This window comes from Alosa pseudoharengus, unplaced genomic scaffold (genome assembly GCF_046254945.1).
Source record: "Alosa pseudoharengus isolate Yale_2024_CS ecotype anadromous, Long Island Sound unplaced genomic scaffold, YU_APseudo_1.1 YU_APseudo_1.1_scf_12, whole genome shotgun sequence".
Lineage (NCBI taxonomy): Eukaryota > Metazoa > Chordata > Actinopteri > Clupeiformes > Clupeidae > Alosa > Alosa pseudoharengus.
Window position 1 is genome coordinate 19,054,777 of NW_027468587.1, and position 20,704 is coordinate 19,075,480.

Sequence of the window (20,704 nt, forward strand, 5' to 3'; positions counted from 1 at the left end):
CGCTAGAGGACGCCAGCATAGCAATATTGTATTTTATTTTCTTTGAGAAAGAACTGAGAAATGTGTTTACATTTTTCCCATCATCAGCAATATTTTTGAAGATTAATTTAGGCTAGTTGATTCCCGAATTGTTCAAAGATCAATACTGATTTCGAACTTAACGTGACAATTTAATATTTCCTTAATGTTTTGAATGTGGTTAAAAAAGGTAGACCTAGCCTACATTGTTTAGATTACCTGCATGATGATGGAAGTCAAGTCAGCCAAATGAATACTAAACTGACAGACACACAATTTCTTGAGTTTTTATTTCAATCTCAAACAAGCATTCATGCCTGCCTCATCGATGAATTGCAGAACTGTAAGTAGCCAATTCAATGAAAAGGCTACAGCACACAGCCAAGTTGAGCTCCACCCACAGAAAGTCCGTCTTGTGTTGACTATATAAACTGTGACCCATCCTCGGCACATTCACTGAAGCTGCAGGGTTTTCTATGATCGGCCAAATGGTTGTCCAAGTTAAAAGCAACTCCAATCCCTGCAGCAAGGCAATGGATGGCGCCAACGTTCTGCTGCTTGGCGCAGAAAATGTTGGGAAATCAGGTGAGAATATTAAAGTCAGGCAAGATATAGCCTACAGATGTAGGCTATGTTGAATAGGCTATTCTTGTTACACAATATCTTTTTGACGTCCGGTGTTAATTGTATTGACACTATATTTTTTGCTCCACAGCTCTCACTGTGCGGTTTCTCACAAGAAGATTTATTGGTGAATACGGAGATATTGGTAAGTAACCACTTTATCCATAAAGCAGACTTTGGTCGATGGATCTGTATGTAGCCTATAACTATTCTGTACATTAATAGGCCTACCCTTTTTTCCCCAGAGTCAATATACAGTCACATCGACAAAATCGATGGCCGAGAAATATCTTTCAACATATGGGATTCGTTGTATCCACAGGTAAGATGACGTGAAGTCATAGCCTATAGGCCTAGCCCATATTTGCCTTGGTGTTGCGCTGACCCGGTTCTCGCCTTTTATTTTCCTCAGAACTGTGTCACACCTGAGTCTATCAGCGATAAACAACTCCAGTGGGCTGACGGAGTGATTCTGGTCTACAGCATCTGTGACCGCGCAAGTTTCGACGTGGTACGGCAACAGGTACAGCTCATCAGACAGTCGAGAAAGATGTCAGCCAGCGCGCCGATGATTATAGTCGGAAACAAACGCGATCTTCAGCACCAGCGAGCAGTCTCAAGTGAGGAGGGTCGACTCTTTGCCTTATCGGCAGACTGCAGTTTCTTCGAGATATCTGCTGCCGAGGCCTACCATGGTGTGATGCTTGTATTTCACGAACTGCTGGAACTGATCAAAGAGTCCAGGGCACTCAAAAAAGGTGTTATTGGCATTAAGGGGATTGTGAGGACCGTGTCCGCCGTGTTTGGGAAGAAACGAGTCGAATAGATCCCAGCCTAGGCCTATATCAGTAACGTTAGTAGCCTACAGAGAAAGAGAGAATAGATTGGCCCAGTTGGTCGGCAAAAAGGCCGGTCGCCGAAGAAAGCTTGGGCTGGCCATGATGGTGGGGGACAGACAAGCCCTGAAAGATTACAAAAAGGTAAAAGTATGTTGGAAGTTAAATGGTCAAGTGACAAACGAACCTGCAAAGCCTTCGATTTACAGTGTGGGACAGGAACCCTGCTGATAATTATGAGTAGCCTATCTGGAAGGTAGGCCTTGTGCTTTGAGCACACCAAATGTTATCATGTGGAGGCGACTTGCCTCTCATCTGATATTCATTGTGCGAAAATCTGAAGACTGGTGGACTTCTGAAAGTGTTAAAATCATGATTTGGGTTACTGTCAATCTAAGGCAGATTTCTCTATTGGTGCTATGCATCAGCATTTTGTGAATAAAGATTGTATAAGGAGTTTTCTTATGGATGTCATTTGTACTACACAATGGACATGACTGTGATAGGATTGGCAGTGAATTTCTGTCTTCCTGTTATGTCTTCATATTAGTCAATTTAGTAGTGTGCTCTACCCTGCAACAAAGCAAAATGTAAGTAGCCTAGACCTACGCATTCTTGTGTGGCATATGTGTCAAATGTGTTCAATGTAATAAACACTATTTCTTTATTTCTCATGAAATAATGGATCAGTGCTTTGGAAGGGTTTATATTTTTTTCCATAAAAAAGTGGTGAATACAGAATTCTCCATGTGAAAGACTTCTGAACTTTATTTATTTCTCGTCCATGCCAAAAATCCTTAGACAGAATGCTGTTTTTAGGCTAATTTTAAAACAAATTTCACAGAGGATTTAAATGAAATACTTGTTCTTTAGAGACAGGCAAAAGTGAAGTGTACAAATAGGAAAACAGCTGCAGAAGAACAATATAGAAACAGTAGAATACAATAAATCTAGAGTTAGAGTAGAGTATAGAGTTAACTGTAGGCAAAATGGCAAGTTGGCAGTCATTGCTTCCAATAATACAAGTTTTAATATACGATAGGCCTCCTCCAAACCACTGCCAAAATAGTTATGACTTGAACTACAGACCAAAAGCACATTTGTGTGATTGACAGAACAGGAGAGGCCTCCATGTCTAAATAATGCTCTTCTAATTGGGTGAGATTAACAGGCACACATCCCACTCTCCACCTCACAGAGCCCCAACCGAGGAGCCCACGCGAGTCCAACCTCCTCTGCAGAATTCCCTCTGCTCTTGGTGACAGGGTTCCTATTGCTGAACACCCACATGCCTTATTAGATATTCTCTTCTAGTGCAGTACAATTAAAGTATCTCCTTCACTTCACACAAACAGACTATCTTTAGACTGAAAAACTCAAGAAACTAAAGAAAAAAGTCATGATGTCAAGTCAAGTCAGATTTATTTTTAAAGCGCATTTAACATGTACTTATGTAAGACTTGGGCAACCATTTAGGCAACCATTTTATGTTCTAAATTGTGACTCAGTCCATTTTAACAGAAGGTAAAAATTATCCGCAGCATGTCCATAGAAACCCACAGTGAGTTAGACTTTTTATTATCCAAATTAACTTAACTAACTGCACTACCTAGAGGTCTCATCTGTCTCGTACACCTTTCATTACTTACTCCATGAAATCTACCTCCACCCAGTGTTTCCTCTATATGTTGATTTGGTAGTGGCGGCCCCCCACGGTTTAATTTTCTTCCCCCACGGTATCAGAAATGGGGCAGACATACAATAGTCGCAGTTGCCTTTCAAAATTCATTCTGTAGACCTGTTGTAGATTCTCCAAATATATAGCTCAATCACAACTGAAAATAATGCCTCATTGTGTGTGAATAGAGGTGAATACATATAATTGTTTGTGTTGCAGCGAAGTGTCAGTTGTCAGTTCCGTGGGACAGGGGGACGGTGGGGGGGTGGTGGTTCGGACAGGCCTGCCCCCACTGCTTAAAAAAATCCTAGAGGAAACGCTGTCCACCTATTATCTCTTTCCTCTATGTCAGACTCTTTTTTTAGCCCATTTACAGTCTTAAATGACAACATAAGTGGACGGAAGTGTTAAACCAAATGGTGCCTCCAGTGCACAACACAATGTGTAGGCTACTTTGGGCTTCAGATGCATCGTGACTGAATCTGTAGATAATAGTTTTAAGTGTCAGAGCAGAGAGCAACAATGAATAGCCTCAGACAGTTGTAGCTAAAGGGATGCTGTAATGCTAGGCAATATATTATACATTTGCAGGATAGTATTAAACAAGTCATTGATAAAGAGTACCCATTGCCCTTAAACTGTTGCCATAAAACATGCATGAATATATACTATGTAAGAAATGTCAATAACTATGCTGAATTGCATGGAGGCAGTTTTCTATCTCACGTAGGTACAAGAACAATACATTGATTATGAGCGAAGTTATCATTTTAAATCTTTCTGCATTCCTATGATTCTGTTTCATGGAAAAATTGTAGCTTTGCACAATGTAATACATTTTTAATTGAAATCATGTTCCTGATTTGGAATTTGCTGTAGTCTCCACCACTTTTTACCACCACTAAGGCCTCTGCTTCTGGGATGAAATTTGGGATACTCATGAAACTTGATAACTTGCCTTACGCAATTGACAATTGCGTAAGGCAGAGGGGTTGCGCAAGGGGCCTAATCCTCACTGGACTGCTCTTCTTCGTTTGGAGTTGAGCTCAGATACTCAAAGGCCCGTTGGCTCTGGGAGACCAGCTGAATGATAGGTGCTAAGAGGACCTCCGCAGCAGATGACTTGCGGCGGATCATGTTGGTGGGGGACGGGGCCATGGTGTCTAGCTCAGGCTGGCTGCCGCGCTTCACGCTGCCCCTGCGGCCGTTGGCCGGTAGAGGGGTGGGAGTGGGGGCTGGGGGGGTCACGGAAGTGCTCGGGATGGAGGGGTCAGACGCATGGCCTGTGGAGCCTCGGCGTCTTGCGTAAAAACTCCGGCGGCGGCGTGGACGGCCATCCATGGCCTTCAGGAAGAGGCTGTTGGAGGAGCTATGCGTCGTTAATGGCCCCCCAGATGGCTCCTCCTGATTAAGGTAGTCCAGGAGCTCCTGCTCTGTTGGCTGCTCCAGCTGGGGTGAAGAGTAGAGAAGACGCATGAGAAGACAGTGGTGAGGTAGTTAAAAAAGGACCCTTGGGAAAATAAAATGTAAAATAAAATATATGTAAAATACTAATGTTATGATAACGATATAAAGGTATTGCTGGATATTAGCGAGGGATCCAAAAAATGTTCAGATTTTAGGAAGGTGAACGGTTTCTTTCCTCTTGAATTACACAAATATTTGTTAATGAGTAACAATAGGATAATGTGCTTTTCTTTTACAATGCACTGAAACATATTATGAGGCTCAGTAGCTGCAATCATAGATTGTTACAGCAGGACAACAGTTGAAAAGCTTGAGCTCTGGTGTGAAAGATGTGGGGGATTTAGCTCCTCTGTGCTGATCACTGGCTGTTATTGGGCACAACTAATTGCTAAATTCAGTCAAATTATCTTTAGAGGACAAAGTACAAATAGGTACATATCCTATTTTTACACCTTCTTATGTCAATGCCAACAACAACACTATGTCATTCTTGGCAATGGAACCATTATCTATTGGACACTGACTGCAGTGGGAGTGTTAAAGTGGGAGCAGTATTTCTAATCTTTTTAGCGAGGAGAGAAGCTGGACCATCCTTTAAAAGCCCTTGAGTAAACCGTCCTTTCCTATCATTTAATCAACTCATAGTATCATTTGGATTTCAGTCAGAAATATACGTACCGAAGAATATTTCGTAGGAAAAAATATTTAAATAAAGGCTTGATTCATATACATTTACATTTATTCATTTAGCAGACATTTTTATCTAAAGTGACTTACAGAATGATGAATAACATTCAAACTACAGTGCAGAGGAGACCTTAGGTAGGAAATGCAACCTAAAGGAATATTTAGTCAATTATTGGATGTAAAAGTCAAAAGGGGGCATGTCCATCCAAAGTAAACTAGGTGCTGGACAGAACAACAGTCTATTTAAAAAACACATGCCAGAAAGATTTAATGGTTCACCACCTCTTCTAACAGCCCCCCATTACAACAGGTGGTAAACCATTGAGTATTTGGGAGAAGTATCTGGAATGCTGATTCTAGGATGCAGTGTCGTGTTTTGTGAGCTGCATGTCCTTCTCACCATGCTGTAGAGAGGAGTGGTGTTGATGAGGAGCTGGATGAGGACCAGGCTCAGCTCTCTCAAGCTGGTGACCACCTCACCCACCTGGGCAGGCAAAGCCTGGATCTGTGGCATAGGCGGCAACTTCAGGAAGGTCTGGACGAGGTCAGAGAGCTGCCCCAGTGCCATGTCCCGTAGACCCCTGATCTCCTTCACCTGAAACAATGGACAATGAGCTCCTCTCATATGTCTATCTGTGATAACACGTGCACATTCACTCATGTACACACACACATACACACACACACACACACATACGCACATACACACACACACACACACACACACACACATATAACATAACAACACATATTGCAACACACATAATTCATTGCTGCAAGAGGCACTGAAAACACAATAATTTAGGAAATATAAAGTATATAATAATGAGATAACAATAAATGAATCTTGAATCTTGGCACAGTCTCCCACAAGGTTGTACAGCTTATACATAAATTACAGTTTTCTATGTATCCTTAATTAAATGTATTGCGTATCGCATGTGTCTCTTAGATATCCTCTTCACTTGATCTCCCCTGTTTAGAAATATCGTAAAGAAATAAAAGGTAATTTCTGTCTCAAATGTTCCTTTGCAATGATGTTGGTTACAAATCAGTCATCTTTCTTGTTATCTGCTTTTAATACTATTGCACATTTTCCCCAATCTTCCCAAACCATTGCACCTGAGACATGTAGAAAGCCATCAGGTTCTGTAGCATCTTAACCACCACGTCCATCATCTTAGTGAGCCCCAGCTGAGAAAAAAAAACATTTTAAGGTGAGACAGCAAGCTACAGACAGCTTCGAACTTATTACAACAATGGACACATTTTGTAAATCATCAGTGACTAATCAGTGAATCAATGAGTAATTTCCCCACAAATAATACCCTTGATAAAATATGTTGTTGTTTTTTAATTCTTTTTCTGTTTCTTAGTAAATCCCTACCAAACGTGATGTACCAACAAAACAAGAGAAAATGAGATCACGGCCTAGCTTGGTATTGTCAGGTCCAAGTGTTGGGTTAATGGGACATAATGACACAGACAAAAGCGATGGGTTTTTAGGTCCACGTGGCTTCTGTCCTGAGTGAACCCATCGGTCTCTTCACAAAAGACCCAGTGGCCCCTTCCACAACTGTCCCCCATCCCCCAGTTCTACTTTCTCTTTTTTCTTCCGATCAACATTAGAATGCTGGCACTGAAACTTGTGTTTCCCCATAGACAGAAAAAGAGCCAAATCGCTACTTTGCAGAGGTTTGGCTGTCATGTTCCTATTAGCCCTGTAGATCTCAGCGGGAACACAAGTAAATGACCCGTGCAGATGAACTGGAATTGACAGCCAAGGCACAACTAGTCATTAGCCTAAAAAAACAGCAAGTGTTTTCTCAATCTGCTTGTTCACATTGTTGTGCTGTTTGATGGTGAGAGGTGGAGGGGGGTGGGGGGAATATGAAATAGAAAATGTTGAATGCAACTGGAAAGTCTTAAGAAATTATTTATCTGCACTACGTGGAGGAATATCCAGACCTGTGACTACCTGGGTATGTGCGTTGAACATTGCAAAGCTGTGTAGTTAATTAAAAAATCTAAGAATCTAACTATTTCGCAGAGGGATTCTTTGATGGTACCCCGTTTGTGTAATACTGGCTGGTGGGGATGGGGATGGGGCGGTAGTTTTGGGGAGCGTGAGTGTGTGTGTGTCCTTGTGTTTATGTGTTTGGATTTATGTTTAGTACTTACTCTTTATTATCTTTGTACTGTTTGTCATTATTGTAAGGACCCCCTCGAAAATGAGATGGTACATCTCAAGGGGCTATCCTTGAAATAAAGAATAAAAGAAAATAATAAAAAAGAACTGAAAGCCAGGTCTAGCTACCAAGCGGTAAATTTTAAGCATATACCACACCAGCATGCTAGACCACATGTTCACGTGTACGTCTGAAGTAGAGCAAGTGCATCTTCAGAGCCCACGGCAACGTGAGTGTCAGACCACGCTCCTGTGTGATGGATTTCAGTACAGATTGGCAAACGCAGCACGCATATTTTAGCCCACCCCACCCCACCCAGTGGGCTTCAATTTTGTTTTGTAGGTTGGGGTAGAGAAGTGGGTCAGCCAAAGGGAGACAGGCTGCCCGCAGTGCCCTCTGTATTCCTGTCCTGTCCAAACAAGAGGGCTCCTGGTCAAAGGAGAGGAGCTCGGAGAGGCGGAACTGTATCCAAGCAAAAAATGTGACCCGGTGCCTTGGCGACGGCTGCCAAGTCCTGCCAAAGTGCAACAAGGAGCCAAGCATGGCACCATGGAAACAATCACACGAGGCACACAAACCGCCCCAAGGAAGGAGGAACACAACACATTTCTGATATGTCTACAGACATGTTACACATGCTTACACATTACGTACAGTCACAATCACCCACAATGATGCAGACACTGTATCCCCTACACACACACGCACACACACACACACATACACACACACTCACTGTTGAACACTCCCCCACCTGAAACAGACTCACTCACAGTGGCAGACGTTGCCAGCTCACGTTTCTCTACTGCTCACTCGCCCAGTCTCTCTGGGGTGTCTGCTGGCCTTTAATGAGGAGCTATTTGATGTGAGCCGACCCTTGTGGGTCTCACTGTTTGCCCCGCTCCCTTCCCCCACCCCTCCGCTCCCTCACCAGACGCCAGACACTGCTGCAGCCACCGCGTCCTCTCATGCGTTTATCTTCCAATTACCCGCAGGCTAACTGCTAGGAAAATGGCTCTCTTTAGGCTCTGTGGGCTTTTAAGACGAGCTCAACGGGTTTTCACAGAGACACATGTCTGCTTTATACTTCCATTTAGTGAAAACGTATGGTTCATCCTTGAGGTGCTTTAAATAGAGATCTCTTTGGTGTTGCAAACAGAATTGAATACTCCGAGTATGGCCTTGAGGTGTCTTCTCCATTCCCAATTTGAAGGGGAGGCACATGACACTATTGCTTCATTAGTTTTGCCTATAGTCCTGACAAGTGATACAAAAGTCTTAGTTTATAATAAGAATATGATTAGACTCATTGCTGTTGAGGAAAGAAACTAGTTGAGGACTTGCAAACCTCCCATTGAATAGTTTAGCTTTCGCCAGTTTTACATCTTTTTGCAACAAATCCTCCTCACACTGGCACAACATGAGTCAGAGAGTCAGAAATTCACTAATATGTTGCACATTCTGCACTAACTATAACATTTATCTGTCTTGCCTTAAATGCTGTTGAATTAGAGGAGATTCAAACTATAAAGTCTGTTAAACTAGAGAGAAAAAAAAAACAAACACAATGATTGAAAAACACAACACTAAAGACTGTATAATGTCTTATATTCTGTTTAGTGTTTGCAACTTAACAGATCTCCTAAACACACAAACCAGCAACCATTAACTCTTAGGTACACCCTCTGCCACTGAAAACTCAAATGCCTACTGAATCCATTCTATCTGTCCATCTGGGCCGGACACCATCATCCCTCTCTTATCTGACTGTGTGTTCTTCTCTAACAGTAGCAGCCGTGAGCTGCTTCAAACCTCACGTAGCACCACGGCCCCCTGGGCATACTCTAAACCAACCCAAACATCTCTGCCCAAACAAACATGGATTCCTCTCCCCTTTTCGAACAGTGTGTGCAAGAGATCAGAGTGTGCTGTGTACTTTGGTGACTGACATTTGCCCACACACAAGACGAAAACAAAAGGAGCAAGTCTACATTTATGACAACTTATCTGACATACATGCTTGGCAACCAATCTGACAGTAGTTACTGTATGTGGTGAATTGTTTGAGTTTCAGAGTTAAGAAAAATTTGTTTACCGTAATTTCCCAACTATTAGTCGCGGCTTATACAGTACATTGATTTTGCAAAATTTCTTCAACTAGGTTAATACACGGGGGCAGTTAATATGGTATTAATTTGGTTTTGTTTCTTTTAACTTGCATAAAACACTGTCCTGCGGCTTATACACAATGTGGCTAATACAAAGGAAATTACTGTAGTGATAGTTATTAATAATTTATTATGTCAAATTTTCATTTATTTACAGTTTTTTAATTTCATTAGGTCAATAAATGCATCTGCTGCAAGTGACAGAGTTCAGATTGCACATCATATTTATTCATATGAAAAACAGTTATTGTTATTATTAATGAGTTATTCATATGAAAAACAGCCCAAAAAACTATTTTTCAGTATTTTGGTGTTTTTCTTTTCTTCAAATATCTATTAATACAACTAGCCCTGCCTGCAGTTTATAAAAAAATATTTTGAATGAACTAGAGCCATATAGATTATGCACCTGAATAATCATCTCATTCTCTCCCTCAATTTTCTTAGTCACTTTGTTTGTTTCTGTCTCTGTCTCTCTGTCTCTGTCTCTCTCTCTCTCTCTCTCTATGTTTATTTCCCCCATTTTCTTTTAGTCACGTTTTTCTTTCTCTCTCTCTCTCTCTCTCTCTGTCTCTCTCTCTCTTTCCTCTCACCCTCCCTCTCTCCTTGCCTTTCTATCAATTTGTCTGAAACCGCAGAAGCCCCAGGGGGCCCTTGCTCAAAGAACGCCTAATGAGAGAGCCGTGCCTCCCTTCTTGCAGCTCATGTAGGCAGGAAGTCCAAGGGAGTGCCAGGGGCCTTATGAGCCGCCCAACCATGGGACAGAGCACGTAACCTGGGTATTTTTACTGCCCACCCAATAAGGCACGACCAGAAGTGCTAGGATGTTCTGGTGGTCCTATCTGATACTGTGATGGTCCTATTTGATACTACAATGAGGATTTTCATGGGGACTTGGAGGCAGACTGCATGTTGCATTATACACCCTCAGCCTCTACACTAACAAAACGGTTGTGTCTGCCAGTTGTAATTCACTGAAGGAGAGCTGAAGTTTCACAGGGAGGATAACTTTGGCTGAATCCGGCGCGAATGCGTGGTGCTCGGCAGTCAAAATCATAATTTAATCATATTTCAATTCTGCACACAGCTCTGCACACCCATTACTCTCGGTGAAATATCTCACAAACTCCTCACTCAATGCATGGCAAACCATACGTTACAATAAACAGCAGACCTTACAAGGATATAAAGCATGCCTCTGTGCAATAAGCGGTTCCCGAGCAATCACATCATACTTTCCCAGATATGGGTAGCCCAGACTTTCATGAAAAAGGAAGATATAAATGACCACTTCTGCATAATTTCATGGAGTGCTGAAATGTACACTATTTTTGACCATTTCTGAACTGTGAAACTCAGCAATGCTTTGTAGTTGTGAACTTATTGCAGTATTAAAACTATTTCACCTGTGTGTGCATGGTTAAAATTCTGAAGTGCAAAATAGTTTAGGCTACAGCACAAATATTTCCATCCATATAAAAACAAAAATAAGCAAGTCTAACCGCTGAATTTCTTTACAAAGTTCACCAGATTGATGCATTTAAACGTAAAAATACACAAAATTGTCTTACGGGGGACCATGCCCTCAGAAGTATGCCACAGAGGTGAACAAAGTACCAGCAAATCTTGTCCCAAAAATAATTGCTACACCGCGATACTCAATATGTTGTTCACCGGTGAGTCATTTTTCCCCGTTGCACCAACACTGGATTTGAGTGTTCCCCCACCTGCCAAATCCCACTTTAACCACTGACTGTCGGTATGTTATTTCTGTTCTTTGAAGTCTTAAGTGACATTTAGATATATTAGCTGGTGCAGATTTCTTTAATCATACTTTAATCTAATGAGTTTGTATTACATGCCACTGTGCTAGTTTATAGTGTACTCAGATGGATGAGATCCATTGTCAGGAGTTAAGCTAAAAAATACACATCTTAGTTGATTAATATTAAAGAGTATACTTAAAATAGCAATGCAATATGTGCTTAAAACTCTAAAATCATTTCATATTAATTTTAATTGATGTACTGTGTAAGTGTTAACGCATTATCTATGCATTATTCTTCCAGTCAACCATTAAAACAGAGTTAAACTATAAGCATACTCTCCAACTCCAACGAGGAGTTGCGTATCTGCTAGCTTGTACAGGGTGAAAGGATGGCAGAATATTGCATTTTTCCTTTTTGCAAGAAGTGATTCAGAAATGATTCAGATTGCCATCAAATACAGTAATTTCCTGTGTATTAGCCACATTGTTTATAAACTGCAAGACAGTGTTTTATGCCAGTTAAAATAAACAAAACCATATTAATACCATATTACCTGCCCCCGTGTATTAACCTCATAGCTGATCAATGTATAAATCTCGGCTAATAGTTGTGGAATTACGGTAGTGTTTTTAAAGGTGATTTTTTAATTTAGAATTTTGTTTTATGAAGAGATGACTGCCAGTGTTTGAGCAGTTCGGTATTCTCCATCTTTCTGTGGCCATGCCAATATCAAAGTTACAACAGCATGATTACAGTCTTTGTAACGATTGTATTCATACACTGTCCTTTAGCAGACAGAAGCTAAAAGGCTTGAGTAGGATTACTTGCAGGACACTAAGTAATCTAAATTAGATCAGGGGTTTTCAACCAGTGGTCCGCGGCCCACTTGTGGTCCGTGAGGACATTGCTGGTGGTCCCTGACCATGGATTCAGTAATGTACAGTATTTGCAATGTGGGAATCAGTATTTTTATTCAGTGGTTGTCCTGGGGTTACGTAATTAGTCAGAATGGTGGTCCCTGGTTCACAATCAGTTGAAAACCCCTGCTTTAGATGGTTAATGCCTTCCTGTTTCATGAATGAATAAAAGTGTATAGGCTACCTCATTCAGCTACCACTGTAGCTTATATGGCAATTAGAGAGCTTGTCTTAATGATGTTTTTGAAAACACTTACACTCACAATACAAGCCTTTCTGTCCTGTTTCATTTAAACCAGTTTTTCTTCTCAAAAGACTATCTTGAGCTCAAACAACTAAAGAGAAGGACTAGACTAATGCATTTTTTTTCTCCCTTTGGCTATGATCAAGGTAAAATTCTGCTGTTGTGTTTGCATACCAACTTCTATTGAAATGGTTGAATGTTGCGTTATAAGACTGTAGTTGTAGATTTGTTTTGTTCCTTGTCAGCTTTCCCACCTTTTTGATTGAATTATGACCCTCCACCTTAGAGGCCGAATTGTGTGTGTTTTTTTTTAAAAACACTTGACTGATCTTTATCATTTTTGGGAAGGATATGTTGTGTGTTTGTCGAATGGTGTGAGTTCAGAATATGTCTCAGATATTTACAGGTCATGGTACATTCCCTAAAAATGCTGTTCTGTTTCAGTTCATCTATTTGTCATGAGTGATTTGGTTGCAATTTTCTCTGCCTCTTTTTCATTTCACATATCATTAGATCACTATATTGATATTGCTTGGTGTCAGCCAGTGTTTACAGAGAGCAGAAACCTGCTAGAGTGAATACATAGAGCACCATCCAGTTACATTTCACAATGAAGTTGAAGTGTTGTCAAGAATCTCCTGTGTTTGCGCATCTTGACTTAGATTTAGGTTGATTTAGGTTATTTCAGTGTTATAACATGTGCTCGAGTTGTGTGTGAATAAGTTGGGACAGGCTTTGGTATATGCATGGATGATCTCAGGTCCATACAGAGACCACTAGTTGAGTGGCATATTCCCCCATCCCCCCAAATGCCATTTTGCCACCATAGCATTCGTCATAGCTGCATGGCCAGTGATGGTACTGCAAATGTGATGAGTTACCATTTTGTTTAATCAAAAAATGATTGGCCAACCTAATTATCATTATTCAATAATAATAATATTCTGCCTACAATATTTAAACCTACACACATGTGCCTCTCAGGTCTTAAGTCAAAGGAGTTTGGGATATCATTACTGAAGTTCAAATGTTATGCAAGATTCATCATCTTGGTCAATTCATCGGCCAAAGTAAAATTATTCATGCTATTTATTATGTAATAAGACTTCAGCCTCCATGGACTTTCTCTGGAATTTCCTGCTGTCTGAATAACTTGCCAGACAAAACATTATTACCACTGCATTCAAGCAAGATCGGAAAAGCTAGAACTAAGATGGATAACAACTCTATCCTTGATTGTTTCATTATCAAAAGCTTTCCCTCTATGTAAACATAAGATAGAGCGCTTGACTGGGACAAAGAAAAACAACTTGAGAAACAAGATGAAGAAGACTACTGTTTCCTCACTGTGTTAGCAGCCCCCTCCAGTGTCTGGATGACGCGGTACAGCTGCGCCCTCAGCTTCAGGGCTCGGTGGTACAGTTGGAGACTCAGATTGAGCAAAAGCCAGCGCACGCGCGTCCACAGCCCAGGTTCGTCATTGTCATCATCATCATCTTCATACAGCGAAGCCCTTAACTCAAATTCCTGTCCTGAAAATCACAAGGATACAGTGTAACGCTTCTTAAACAGTGTTCAGCAAAGACAGCTCAAACCAGTATTGCCCCTTGGTGAGCTTTGATGACCTGTGGATAGGAGTAAAGGTATTTGTGTCATGATACCTTTAATTTCAACCATGATAGTTTAAGCCCTGTCCTGCATTAGTGCGATTCTGTTGAATGTCTTTCTGTCACCATCATCTGCCATGGTTCTTCTTACTCATGAATACATATGAGTCCCCTCTGTTTGTGAGCAATGCTGTACTCATTAATCATTCTCTCTAATTAGAAATACTGGAAATTTGGGCACACTGTATCATTATGCTAATGAATGGGCACAATATCAACAACATGATAACATGCTGATGACCATAGTGATACTGCAAGTATATAGACACTGCAAGACAGTACCAAGTAAGCCCTCTGGTGGGCCAGTGAGAAAAGGTGCCCAAAGCTTTTTTTTTTTCCATTTTATTTGATAATTTAGACGATTCTGTATCTTCTCATCTTAAGAGTCACTCACATGTTATGGTCTACTGTTTAGGCCTACACATAATCACTAATTGGAAGTCAAGTTTTGTCAAATCATTAAATGTAATTCTAAAATTTGACTTGACCATTGCAACCATAGAACCCACTCAGGTCAAACCTCTCTGGCAACTGTGGACTGTAGGGCTTTTTGTATTTTACATCGATATCGAAATAAAATCCACTTGTTCCTCTGGGGATTTAATTACGTGGGGTTGTAAGTCACTACTGCGTTATTTCTATGTCTTAGAGAATGATTGGGGGTGGTGTGTTATTATGCAGTCTGTGAATACATGTAGTGAACCAGCTTATCCACTGTATACTGTACATTAACTGTTATTTCAGTGGCATTGAGCTTCGAAGTCAGAGACTCACGCATTGTTGGGGGCATAGGCAGGTAGTGGTTGACAGCTTCCTCGGTACGTGTGAGGACCTCGTCCAGGCTTGAGGTCACCACCTGGCCCATGGAGGAGTTCTGTAGGGCTATCAGCAGATCCCAGATGACATCCACCAGCTGCTCCCACCTGTTCAGCACCACATCCAGCCCTTCAATCAGGCGCATCTGAGCATCGTCTAGAGTCAGGTAAAAGCCATCCTTCAGGTGACCCAGCACCTGTGAGAGGTGAGAGAGATTCAGGGAAAGACACCGTTCTTTATAATGCCGACTGGGAATAAGATAATTTCAGGAAAGTCTTGATAATTTGGAGGGTACCGGCAAAGAATTGTTTCTGCATGCAATTATGTTCATTGTTTAAAGAAGTCAGTAAACTGATAAACGTACTCTTTAAAACACTTACTAAATCATACTGCTAATTAAGTGCATGATAAAAACTATTTTAGTTTGGTCACAATTGTTTGTGTATACTGGCAAATGCATTGGTCTAGTCCTTCTCTTTAGTTGTTTGAGCTCAAGATAGTCTTTTGAGAAAAAAAGCTGCTTTAAATGAAACAGGACAGCAAGGCTTGTAAGTGTTTTCAAAAACATCACTAAGACAATCTCTCTAATTGCCATATAGTGGTTGAGTTACTTAAGACAGAACAGACTGGACCATGATGTAATTTCCTGCACAATGACAGTGTTGGGTGACATTTGATTGAAGATCATGTGAAATGAGTCATCACAGATGGCAGGTCAGGGTGTTCCATTACACCACCTACAAGATTAGACGCTCAGGGCACCCACCTCCTCTGTGGACTGGTTCAGGACTGGGAAGCTGTTCTCCATCTGGTCCAAACCCACATTAGCATAGTGGTTGACAGCATCAACTGTTGCAAACATACAAAAGTATGTTTTCAAACAACACGTTTCTGTGTGTCACACATCTGCATAATGTTTATTTTACCACAGTTTAATCGACAAATCATTATAAGACTTGCATTGCAATGGATATACAATAGATTTGTATTATGTAGATCAGTATATTTGTGATAACTTGGATCTACAATTTTGAATTTCCCCTTGGGGATCAATAAAGTATCTATCTATCTATCTATCTACAAATCAAATGTGCCTTGGTTTTAGACCATTTTTTCCCAAAATGACACTTACCCATAAAATCATTATAGCGCTACAAGATTTGTGTGGCATGGGCATAGATGTAGGATTAATGTGTTTTCACCTTTATGTACTTATTTAGAATGGCATAATTGTATGTATTGGAGTATGAAGCATCTGTAAAATATATTTAAAGTAAATAAAACTATAAGTATAAGTGTCCTGTTTTGTTAGCTTTATGCTACCTTTAGGAAACTAAAACATGCATTGCTATAATAAGCTTTAATTCCATAAAAGTACACTGAAAGCCCTTTGCAATGATCCTGTGTTCTAACTGGAGGCGTCGACTCACTCTGTGGTCTCAGGCTCTCTAGTAGTGGTCCTGCCTGCTGCTTGGCCGTCAGGGTGAAGACGTGCAGCCCAAGACTGGAGAGATCTGCCATGAAGCCCAGTAGAGGGTAGCGATCCTTCACCACCACATACACGGAACTCACGTTCTGGAGCGCGGAGCAGACCAGGGGGAGGCCAGCCACCCGCTGCACTATATTGCTCTGCTGAGAACAGAGTGGAACTACTTTTCAGAGGAAAATTTATCTCAACATACTGTACCATGTCATTACATTACATTACATAGGTATATGTATGGTTTGCATAGGTGCCTCATGCAAATAATATACCAAAAATGTATGTCTAACATATAGGTCTTTGCTTGCTCAAAAGGATTTTTTGCATCTCAAAATGTTATAAAACTGACATTATAAACTGATGTTTTGAGTTGACTGATGTTAGAGCTGATGTTATAAAACTGATATCCTGATAGGTAAAATGATCAGTTGACTTTGTTAAAAATGTTCCTGTTTGTCTAGACTGGGGTCGGCATTGGAGGAATGTTAGTTTGGAGGGTGCGGCGTGTTGCCCAGCTGATCCACTCACCCTGCTGTTTTGCCCGTTTGTATCTGACATGACACCTTGCCTCTGGAAGAGGAAAAAGGCACGTAAGGACAGTGGGAAGTGTCATGGTGCTTAAACACCACTGGTGGTGAACAGCATGCCTCATGAGGCAGTCAGCTGCCACGCCATCACAAAGGCCATTTGTGATTGACCATGACAGCATGAAAATCCAGTTAAGCTCTCAAAGTCTGCTGACCTCCCATTTGGGTGTCGCACCACACTACGCTGCGGTGATAGCGATATAGAATGTTCATCTCTCGCACATTGCTAAATAATAAAGTATGTGTAGGCTTATCCACATATAAAAAACATACACAGCATAAATAACTCACTTTCAAAATATAAATTCTTGATTTCTTCCCTAGTTATTTATTCAGATATTTATAACTATCCATGGAACTATACAAAATAGTGAATATACAAACCTGTAAAACTGAAACTGGTTTAGACTGCACTTTGAGTTGCCTTGTGCATGAAAATGTACTACATAAATAAACCTGACTTGACGAGTCAAGGGATATCAGAATAAACAAATTAATAAATATGAAATCATGCAGAATCACATGTAAGCATGATGTAAATGCTTCTCATCACACTTAAGACAGTATCTGATAACTTAAAAAAAGGAATAAAATTAACTCTCCTGTAATATTACCACACTACAAGTGGTCATAAACCCTTGGAATGCACAGGATAGTTAAAACATTTTCATAGCTAAGAAGAAAGCTGGTAATATGTCCTTACCCAAATAACTTGAGGAATGCACTTAACTCACCTGAGAGATCAATTTAAAATGAGCAGGTTTAAAGATTCAATTGCTGGAAAGAGCAATCCGCCTCAGATGTCTTTCTCCCTCTTATTAAAAGTTGTCTTCAGGGGCATCAGTGAATCTCACTTCATTTGTATGGTGCCAGCGCATGTGATGTGTGAATCGGAGGACACGTCTGATTCATAAGGTGGAGCAGCGCTAATTGCACAGAGAGGAGCTCTGTTCCATTACTTTTTATACAGGCCTACCACAAGCGTCTGCCTCATTTCTTTGAGAAATACAAACGCTGTAATGATATAATGTCAAACCCAACAGGGAAATTTTATAGTTTTCTGTGGTTCTGTGCTTCTTCAGCTGTCAATGACCTTCTCATGAACACAATTAATAAGGTCGATCTGGTTGGCTCCTGGATAACCTTGTGCTCTGTGTAACTTTTCACTGTTGACAGTGTATTGGTAAAGGTGTTATTGAGGGGTCTACCTTTTGAGCAAATGTGTAAACCTATATCCCTTGAGCTAATACGAAAAATCATGAGGGACCATGCGTTACAACTGAATCAGTTGTGCACAGGACATAATGTTAAATACAAGTAAATAGGAACCACCCAACAGACAAAACTTTCAATATGACACACCAAATTAACCTAAACTACCTGAACAACACACACCGGCACACCAGTACACCATAACCATCATACTTAACAACACCAACCTTATTGAATTAGGCCCACAACATAGAAGTTGAGTGAATGGTATAAATTCACGTTCAGATATGATAGGTGAAAATCATTACAGTATAATACATAGATTTCATCACTTGAGAAGATTGTATAGTCAATAGTTTTCCATTCATAAACACGACTGACACAACTAGTCACCAATTTTTGCCAGTTTCAGTGTCTTATAAGTTGTTTTATAAGATTATAAGTTGTATAATCAATTCATGTAGACATATTTGAACTTTCTAGGCAGCCATATCAAAGATCCGCATCAATCCTCTCTAGCAATATACTTTAATAATTATTTCCAAGAAATTCTATTGAAGGGGTGACGGGAATTTTTCAGTGTGGTGTGGAATTTCATGGGACAGTGTGGGGATTTCCTTTTGAATGGGTCAGAGTGCGGCGTCAGACAGTAGCAGATGAATAAAAATTGACATGTGACTTACAGCAAGGATTTCTGTGAAAGAGAATATTCAGAGAATGTCAATGTGGAACTCAGCATGTCAAACAGCATGTTAATGAGCAATCCAACTCGTCATTCATTAAAGATACCACCTCTGTGCTGCTATTTGCAAGCATGGATCAAAGAGGCACACAGAGTAATGATGAAAGTAATATATTGGTTATTTGGTGAGGAAGGCATAACAAAAGCTGACTAGTCTAGGTCCTTACTGTAGGTAAGTAAGTTACTTGAAAGTGCAAACTCGTCTTGTCAAGGTGCTTACTGTAGGTCTTACATGTAAATGACAGTTAAATCTTAGGAGGAAAGAATGCATGTGTGTGATATGCTTGTGTGAAATGCTTGTTGTTTTACGCTTGATCAACCGGTCAAAAGTTTTGAAACACTTACTCTTAGCATTCCCTCAACCACCTTAACGTTAAACACTGGGAATAGTTTTCTAACAGTCCTGAAAGAGTTCCTGTACGGGAACTGTTTTGCTTACTACATAACACCTAAAAGAGTAGGTGTTTCAAAACTTTTGACTGGTAGACACAGACATAGCAAAAATTAAGATTGAACCTGCTCATATTGAAAAAGATGTTTTGCATTTTGTTAGCTGCATGTTTTACATGTTTGAGCCTGTGTTAGCCTTAAATGTTAGGCATTACATTTAAAACTATACAGGAAATGTAATTTACTTCATAATTAATCTGCTACTATCTAGATTCTAGAGTTAGAGTGGGAGTGCACAGAGGTTGCCTTCATAACACCATGATCCTTTTGGTGACACGGGGTGGGTTATTGGGTAAGGACCAATCAGTATACAGGAGAAATTTCACAGCCCATTCATGGAGGATGATTCCCCTTCTCTTCTGGCATATGTACAGTCACTTGACTGTAGTTCCTCTCATGAGATCAGACATCCAGTTTGATTATGGATAATGATATTCATAATGACTGTCCACAGCTATTGTGCAAGTCCGGGTCATACTAGTACAACCACAAAAACAAAGGGGATTTGCTTAGTCAATTAATTTTCCTTTTGTCGGATAGATACAGTGCATACGGAAAGTATTCAAAGTGCTTCACTTTTTCCACATTTTGTTATGTTACAGCCTTATTCCAAAATGGATTCAATTGAGTTTTTTCCTCACAATTCTATAATACCCTATTATGACAACTTAAAAAAGTTTGTTTGAGATTTTTGCAAATTTATTCAAAAATAAAAAACAAAGTAATCACTTGTATAAGTATTCACAGCTTGTCTATATAAGGTCCCACAGTTAACAATGCATGTCAGACCACAAAACAAGCATGAAGTCGAAGGAATTGTCTGTAGACCTCTGAGACAGGATTGTCTCAAGGCACAGATCTGGGGAAGGGTACAGAAACATTTCTGATGCTTTAAAGGTGCCAATGAGCACAGTGGCCCCCATCATCCATAAATGGAAGAAGTTTGGAACCACCAGGACTCTTCCTAGAGCTGTCCGTCCCTCTAAACTGAGTGATCGGGGGAGAAGGGCTTTAGTTAGAGAGGTGACCAATAACTCAGTGGTAACTCTGACAGATCTCCAGGGTTCCTCTGTGGAGAGAGCACCTTCCAGAAGGACGACCATTGCTGCAGCACTCCACCAATCAGGCCTGTATGGTAGAGTGGCCAGAC

At 40.5% G+C, this 20,704-nt stretch overlaps 2 protein-coding genes across 2 annotated transcripts; one reads left to right on the forward strand and one right to left on the reverse strand.

Annotated features, from left to right (window-relative positions):
- The first annotated feature begins 77 nt into the window (after positions 1-77).
- LOC143119101 (ras-related and estrogen-regulated growth inhibitor-like protein) lies at positions 78-2,148 on the forward strand. The gene is made up of 4 exons (XM_076280362.1): positions 78-603; positions 734-787; positions 888-964; positions 1,055-2,148. Exons 1-4 carry the CDS (start codon positions 495-497, stop codon positions 1,466-1,468), a joined length of 654 nt encoding a protein of 217 aa, XP_076136477.1. The 5' UTR covers positions 78-494; the 3' UTR covers positions 1,469-2,148.
- A 2,013-nt stretch (positions 2,149-4,161) lies between these two features.
- On the reverse strand, positions 4,162-17,121 carry plin6 (perilipin 6). Its single transcript, XM_076281253.1, has 10 exons — positions 17,092-17,121; positions 16,511-16,709; positions 15,847-15,929; positions 15,039-15,276; positions 13,945-14,129; positions 8,848-8,909; positions 7,815-8,013; positions 6,433-6,504; positions 5,711-5,905; positions 4,162-4,605 (listed from the first exon to the last, which is right to left on the reverse strand). The coding sequence occupies exons 1-10, from the start codon at positions 17,119-17,121 to the stop codon at positions 4,162-4,164; spliced, it is 1,707 nt and encodes a 568-aa protein (XP_076137368.1).
- Positions 17,122-20,704: the final 3,583 nt, after the last annotated feature.